At 36.6% G+C, this 7,584-nt stretch overlaps 1 protein-coding gene across 1 annotated transcript; it reads left to right on the top strand.

Moving 5' to 3' along the window:
- The first annotated feature begins 870 nt into the window (after positions 1–870).
- Positions 871–4,284, top strand: LOC115242188 (protein odd-skipped-like). The gene is made up of 2 exons (XM_029818281.1): positions 871–1,698; positions 3,820–4,284. The coding sequence occupies exons 1-2, from the start codon at positions 1,112–1,114 to the stop codon at positions 4,169–4,171; spliced, it is 939 nt and encodes a 312-aa protein (XP_029674141.1). The 5' UTR covers positions 871–1,111; the 3' UTR covers positions 4,172–4,284.
- The last annotated feature ends 3,300 nt before the right edge of the window (positions 4,285–7,584 follow it).

A 7,584-nucleotide genomic window follows, 5' to 3' on the forward strand; every position in this document is an offset into this window, starting at 1 on the left:
ATTTTGTTATGAAAACAACTTTTTTTATTTTTTCCAAAAATATTTTCTCTTTCTCTTTCTCTTTCTTTTTTTTTGTCCATTTAGTACAGAACTTTATATATATTTAATTTTGCTATTTTTCCTATATACTTTCTTAAATGGTGAATCGGTGTATTATCACTGATAGCAGTCTCAGTTAAAAGTATAACTCAATAAATATTTATTGCATACAGTTAAATCTTATTGACAATGAGAAGAATTAGTTAACGGTGACAGCTGATTTTTCAGTGAAATCTTACTATCAAAATTAGTGAAACATAAGACGGTGGGGCAAGGTGTGAATGTTTTCACTGAAGGTCTTGTCGCTACTTTAATCAGTGACAGTTTCACTGATTCAGTTTAAGAGAACAGATGACCTATCGTCACCTAAAATATGGAATTCGGGATATAATCGATCTTTCAGGAAAAATCGCTTACGACCATTTACAACTCGTGGTAATCGTCTGACGCTCATTCAATCACGCGTGAACCGACACACCGACGACGCGTGTACAAATGTACACACACATACATTGATGCGTGTCGTGTCTTTCGGCCTGATTGCTTCGAGTTTATACCCGGTATCCCCGTCTTGTGCGACGACGGCGACGAGACGGCAGCGGGAGACTGTAGTTTTGGTCCACTGGGAGATATAGCGTCGGGACGCCCCGAGTCACCGTGACCCGGAAGCTCCGCCCCTGTGGAAGTCGAGCCGCCAACCGATGGGTATCCAAGAGGTAGGAGGAGCCACCGTGTTGGCGGCGGCGTCGTCGTCGACGCCAGGTGAACGGCGACTCTCGGGGAACCCCCGATTGAGCCTTAGTATTGCTCCGACTCTCGTATCAATATCTTGTTGCTCTCTTTTTTCTTTTTCTTTTCTTTTCAAATCTCTGCCGCCTCTCTCGTGCGACGCTCCTCGAACTTGTTCTCCATCCGAAGTTCATCGACCTTATGTGTCTCGACGCGAGCGAGGCGTCAATCGATCGTTCCCGAAGTGACGATTTTTCCCCAGTGCCGATTGTCCGACCGATTGTAGCCTTCTTGATTGTTTTATCATTCGAGAGTAGGGAGGAATCCATCTGCTTCGTGACAGATGGAGACGAAGACGGAACCGTTGACGCCACCGCAAACGCCTCCGATCGTTGACAGATCGATGCATCATCATCATCATCATCAACAGCAGCAACAGCAACAGCAGCAACAGCAGCAACAGCAGCAACAGCAGCAACAGCAGCAGCAGCAGCAGCAGCAGCATGTACCATTTTCAAGATGGACCAGGTCTCAGCATTTCGCTACCGGCAGATATCTCCAGCACCAACAACATGTCCAAGCGACGCATCAGAACGTCGGTGGTTATCAGGCAGCTTTCCTAGACAACTGGCTCAGAGGTGCGGCTCTATTGGCCGCTAGGGGTTGCTGTCCTCAAACCCGTCCGCACCTTTATTATCATCAGCCTCATCAGAGTTTGATTCCGGTGCCGCCACCGCCGCCGTCGTTCCTCGCACGAAGATCACCGGGTCAAAGACCCAAGAAACAGTTCATCTGCAAGTTTTGCAATCGACAGTTCACCAAGAGCTATAATCTGTTGATCCACGAAAGGACGCACACCGACGAGCGACCGTATTCGTGCGACATATGCGGGAAGGCCTTTCGCAGGCAGGATCATCTGAGGGACCATCGGCAAGTATTTCCAAAATTTATGTTTCCAGCTCTTTAGTGACGGTGTCACATGTCAAAAAAAAAAAAAAAAAAAAGTTTACAAGACTGAAGCTAGTTTAAGTTGGCGAAAAAATACAAATCATAAAAAAATTATATAATGCTATGATAATCGGTGGCTTATCGACTTAAATTCTGTGATAATGTGACAAAAACGTCGCATAAAATTTCAACTTATTTCATCTATTTTGGTTTATTGAAAAGTTTATTGAAAAGGAGAGAATTAAAGGTGAGAGAGAGAGAGAGAGAGAGAGAATTAAATCATCAAAATTTGATTTTATAGAATGTAAGAATAATAAAATTATATATATATACAGTCAAAATTATAAACAACGTGGAACGATGAAATCTGTTCGTTATCAATGTGTCAATAAAATAAATGCTACGCGTTACACAGTATTTGAGAGAATTTCAGAAAGCTGTCTAACTGTTCTCTTGAAGTTCATCGTGGAAATTGGAAACTCGCTATTGAAAACGTCTTCGGATAACGTCCCGTTAGGATCTTTTCAAGTTCGTTTCTTTTTTTAACATGTATTCGTGACCTCCACTAAATACATTATACGGATCTTTACAATCTTTCTTACATATTTCGAAAATTGTGTGTCGAATGATGCAGACGTTTCAACGAAAGGCTCCCGTTGTCGACTAATTGTAAGCGTATCATCTGGAGAAATTTCACGAGTAATGAATTTATATAATTACGCGTAAATGATATATATGATATATTGAGATGTAAGAGAAATCCATACACATCGAAATTTTCATGAAACAGAGCATGTATTTTTATATTTTTATAAGTTTGTAAAATCTTTCTGAAAAAAATGTTTTTGAAGTGAGGAAATATGTTTGATTTTGCTCATCGAATAAGCAGGCATTTTTTTTCTTTTATAATCATTGTGTGACATCTGGCTATTACTCATAAATTGAATTTTTATTTTTTTATTATTATGGATACATGGCCTGTGAACCAAATCTAATGATCAATGGAACTATTACGAGTAGTATCGAGATAAAGTGCGCAAATAAGGAGATATCGGAGAAGGATCCTGTTTTAATTTTGAAATATGTCGCAACAATAGACATATTCGGTACATTTTTTTCGAAACTAATATTTCTGAGACCTTTATTTTTTTGCATAAATTATAAAACGCGGAACAAATGTTAAAAGCATAAATCAATGATCGAATTTATTTGTTTGACAAGTAAAATCAGATATAAAAATGTAATCACATTTTTTTTTACTGAATATTGTTTAATTTATCCTGCTTGAAATAAAATTCTGGATTACACACATATTGCTGGTCATTTTTTGTTAATCGTAAGCGGAATTTTTATACAAATAGAAGCCAAGTTTCTTTGTCGGCAGTCAGTTCGTATCGACAATGTTATTTTTGAGAACTTTTAGTTAGGCTCTCTGCATTTATGAGAATTTCGTAAAGATATCAATACACAGATGATATGTATTATTTATCAATATCGACGCGCTTTGTATTATTGGCATTTGTGAGAACAGGAAATTTCAATTTGCTTCTATCATCAATAACTCATCGCAATTCGCGCGTAAACAATCTGGAAAAGTTGATACTAATCACAATTATCGAGGAGATAATATCGGAATCATCAAGCATTATAAAAGAGAACAGTTTTCGAATTAAAATAAAAGAGCAATGATATTTATGAAATTAATGTTTGGCGAAGACTCTTTTGTAACTTATTTATTGAACAGACACGAGAATTGAGAGACGTGAAAACTCGCGTATTGTACATTGTAAAAAATTTTCTAAAAATTCAGACATATTTTTGTCTGAATTTTTAGATCTGGGTGTCTAAAAGAAATTTCAAACAATCTGTCTTAATCATCAGAGTCGTTTTGTTTAAAGTTCAGAAGAGTTTGTCTGAAAATTAAAATGTATTTGAAAATTCAGACAGGATTCTGCAAAAAAGCTGCAGACACTTTGTCTGAAGTTTCAGTTAATTTTTTTTACAGTGTATCGATCAGATTAATTTTTAAACTCTATTGCAAAACGATACATATGGATATCTCAGCTCGGATCTGCAACTAAAAAAAGATCTTTTTAATTTTAGATATATACACAGCAAGGAAAAGCCGTTCAAGTGCAACGAGTGCGGGAAAGGATTCTGTCAGAGCAGGACGCTGGCTGTCCACAAGATTTTGCACATGGAAGAGTCGCCGCACAAATGCTCTATCTGCGGGCGCAGCTTCAATCAAAGGAGTAATCTGAAGACGCATCTCCTGACGCACTCGGAGGTCCCACAGGACCTCAGGGTCGAGGCGTCGGTGTCCTCGGACTCGAGAATCATATCCACAGAGGTCAGACAGATGACGGAGCGAATGAGTAGCCTCCTGCCGATTCAAAGGAGCGGCACAATCGCGCCGAAACTCGGCTTTAGTATAGAGGACATCATGAGACGTTAAGACATTAATTTTATCCCAAATTGTGATTTACATGCTTCCTCGATGCAAGGTCTTTTCCTCCTCGCGCGACGGAGTTCCTGGTTCGAGATCATTTCTACAAATTGAGGCTAAAATTAGCTTTACCAAATTGTACTTTAATCCTTTGCGCTCCCGTAGTGCCAATGAAATCTGCTTTAAGAATTTTAGAATTCTATAATAATTTATTTTTATTACTATTTATTATAATTATAAATTAGTGTATAAAAGATAATTTTAATTATAAATATAAATAAGACAGAATGTGTAGAATTGAAATGTAACGTATTAAGAATACTTACGTATGAATCAATATTGTATAGAAATGTACGGAGTGCAAAGGATTATACCCTATTTTATTTAAGGAAGACAGATGAAAAGAATGAGTTAAACAATCGATTAATTCCAACTAAAATTTGTAGATACATAGTTAGGAATCGAAACTTATCAAAATCGATGTAATTTCCATGCTACAATGCACGCGAAATTGATCTCAAAGTAACAATCGATATTGGCGTCGCTTTCGATTCCTGCTCTCTTTTGTAGCGTCTTATTCGTCGATCATTTCTTCCTCACGAGCAGAGGAAGCGTTATTTCATCTACTCATGTCACAAGAACAGACAGAGCGCTCGTTGACGAGTTGGATTTCTCGGAATTGTATTCTCGGGATTGATTGGATATATGACAAAACGTAATTACGGTTATACGATAGAAAATACAGAAGAATGAAATTACAGCTTTGGATTGTCAACGGAATGCAAGTTGCAACGAAAATAGCTAGCTCTATTGACGCTACTAATGACGCAAGATTAGCGGAGGTAGGTTCCGAGTTCTTGAGTTTTCGCGCGCATGTGTTATATATATATAAAGTATATTTATAAATAGAGACTTTGCCATCGTAAGTACGATTAAAAATTATCAACTTGGAATAATTTGTCTGCTCTTACGAGAGTTGAAAATTTGCGAAAATTATCCTCTTTCTCGCCTTGTATTATATCTGTTTTATGTTTTTTTATAGAGTAGAGATTATAGTGAACAGAACGCTGTGCTTGATCGGGAGAATTCTTAGTGAGACATAAATGCAAATTGTCATCGCGCGCGTAGATTGTCGTGTAACATACAATCTCGTTCCCTTATGTAAATATGTTTATTTCAGATATTTATATGAATGTTCGCGTATGAGCACTGTGAATATATACATATATATAATATATTCCTGAGAGAGAGGCGCATGCGTTTGTATATATATTCCTAGATGTATGTATATATACATTCTCTTCGGGATCCTGTAATTTATGATTCACAACAGTATTCCCCGCACGTCGAATCAAACTTATCGCGCATTCCAACTAGTTTCTTCTTTAAAACTCATGCTAATACATTTCAACTTTCCGGATTAAACACATTGTAACATACAAAAATATACAAATCAGTATTGTACAGACTTGGCGTTACAATCCGTTACAATCGAGAGAATGACACTCTCGATTTAATATTTATTAACATAATTAATTTTTGTCGCATGCCAGGGAAAATGTGAGAAGTATTATCTTATATTTGTACACTCGAGCGCTGCACAAAATTTTAATTAATTATTATTAATTGGGAAACAGTTCAATTGTGATTTACACGATGTGTTCATAAATCGGGATATTTACGCATAAGTAATTTGCGTCGCGTGTCTTAGAATTAAACGATGTTAAGTTGGTGCGTGTAAAATGTCGAATTTTTGCAGATTGAAAATATTCGTATCACTGTTTCAGTCTTTATTACTTTGTGTTGCATAAAGTTGCATATAATTTGATCGCTTTGCTTCTACAAAGCTTTCTTGAAAAGTTTGTTTTAATTGTTTCAAGATGTAAGCATATTGCAATTTAGATAAAGCAATTGTAGAAAGAATAATACACGTTAACGAAAAAACAAGTACAACATTGATTTCAATAATTTTGTTTTTAAAAGATTTATCTTTGCAAAATGTAGTACTCTACTAAGTGAGGACTCACGTTGTTAATAATGTAGTATGGGAATGTGGCAGAAGTAACTAGATATTCATTTTTATCCGTCAGAGCTATTATAACAACAGAAAATTATTGTTAGCACGTTGAAGAAATGAAAATACAGCATGAAATAATAATTAATTCTTATAGGCCTGCATTTCTCACCGATCATGCTCGATCACAGCAATGACAAAGTTAAAAAAACATTTCGACGATTCTAAAAATCTTAACTTTTCCCAAAAAGGCATTTTTTTACTAAATTTAAAAAAGTATAAAAATATTGATAGAGTTCATATTTAAATTAAATATTCATTATTTAGAATATGACGTTTAAAATAATTCTTAAAAAATCAAACATTTTTATATGCACCAAAATCTAATATAATAAAATTGAGAGAGAAAGAGAGAGAGAGAGAGAGAGAGAGATAAAGAGAGAGGGAGATGGATTTTTTTAACTCTACGCGTAAATCACAATCGCTCTACGCGAGATGAATATCTCTTTTCGTTTCGTCTCCTCAGTTTTCCAGATTTTAAAAGCGCACGTAAATTCCTGAAGAATGTATTCACGGTTATACGATTCACAAGGCGTCGAGATAATTGATCGTTCCTCGACGACGACAACGATCTATGTTGAGAAGGTGCGACGTTACCGTTGCCACGTCGCGTGTATCGAGCGTGTTAATCGAGTTTCTCCGGACCCGCTAGAGATATCTCTCCGTTTCCCGTAAAATTAGAAGTTTAGATCAGATAAGCGCGGGAGACGGGTGGACATTTCCTGGCGGTCAGCCGCGTGGCAGCATCTTTTCTCTCGGTGCCACCGCAAGAGACCTGCGCGAATGGTCCTAAAGATATTTTTTTCCCTTTTAATCTAGGAAAAGATACAGCGCTACCCGCATAGGCCACCCACGTCTCACGTATGGAGTGTGTACAGAATTCTGGCATTCTTCTCTCATGTACAAATTTTTCGATGTGTACGAAGTCGAGCCTTCATTACGTGAGAAAAACTTGATGGAAGGAGTACAATTACTTTTCATCGATAACCAATAATTTTTTTAATTTGGGTAAATTGAGCTCCTTCATGAATGACACATAGACATTAATAGATTCTCGAGATTACATAATGTATTAATGTTTAATATCAAAAATTTAAAAAAATTAGTGAATAATGTGTCTAATTGAATTTTAAAAAAGAGAAAACTGAATTCCAAATTGGAAAACTACGATTGAGAAGAGATGTTTGACTTCTGAGACACCCTGTATGCACGTTCGATTTATTTTCGGACTTTCGCTTAACGCGCATGTTTCGAATCGTTCATTATGTTACCGCTAATTTAAAATCGTTGTAAATATATATATGCGTGTAGATAGTCCGTTCTCGTAGGTGTGATTTTTGTCTTTTTC

Source organism: Formica exsecta, unplaced genomic scaffold (genome assembly GCF_003651465.1).
Source record: "Formica exsecta isolate Colony F162 unplaced genomic scaffold, ASM365146v1 scaffold579, whole genome shotgun sequence".
In the NCBI taxonomy this organism is placed as follows: Eukaryota; Metazoa; Arthropoda; class Insecta; order Hymenoptera; family Formicidae; genus Formica; species Formica exsecta.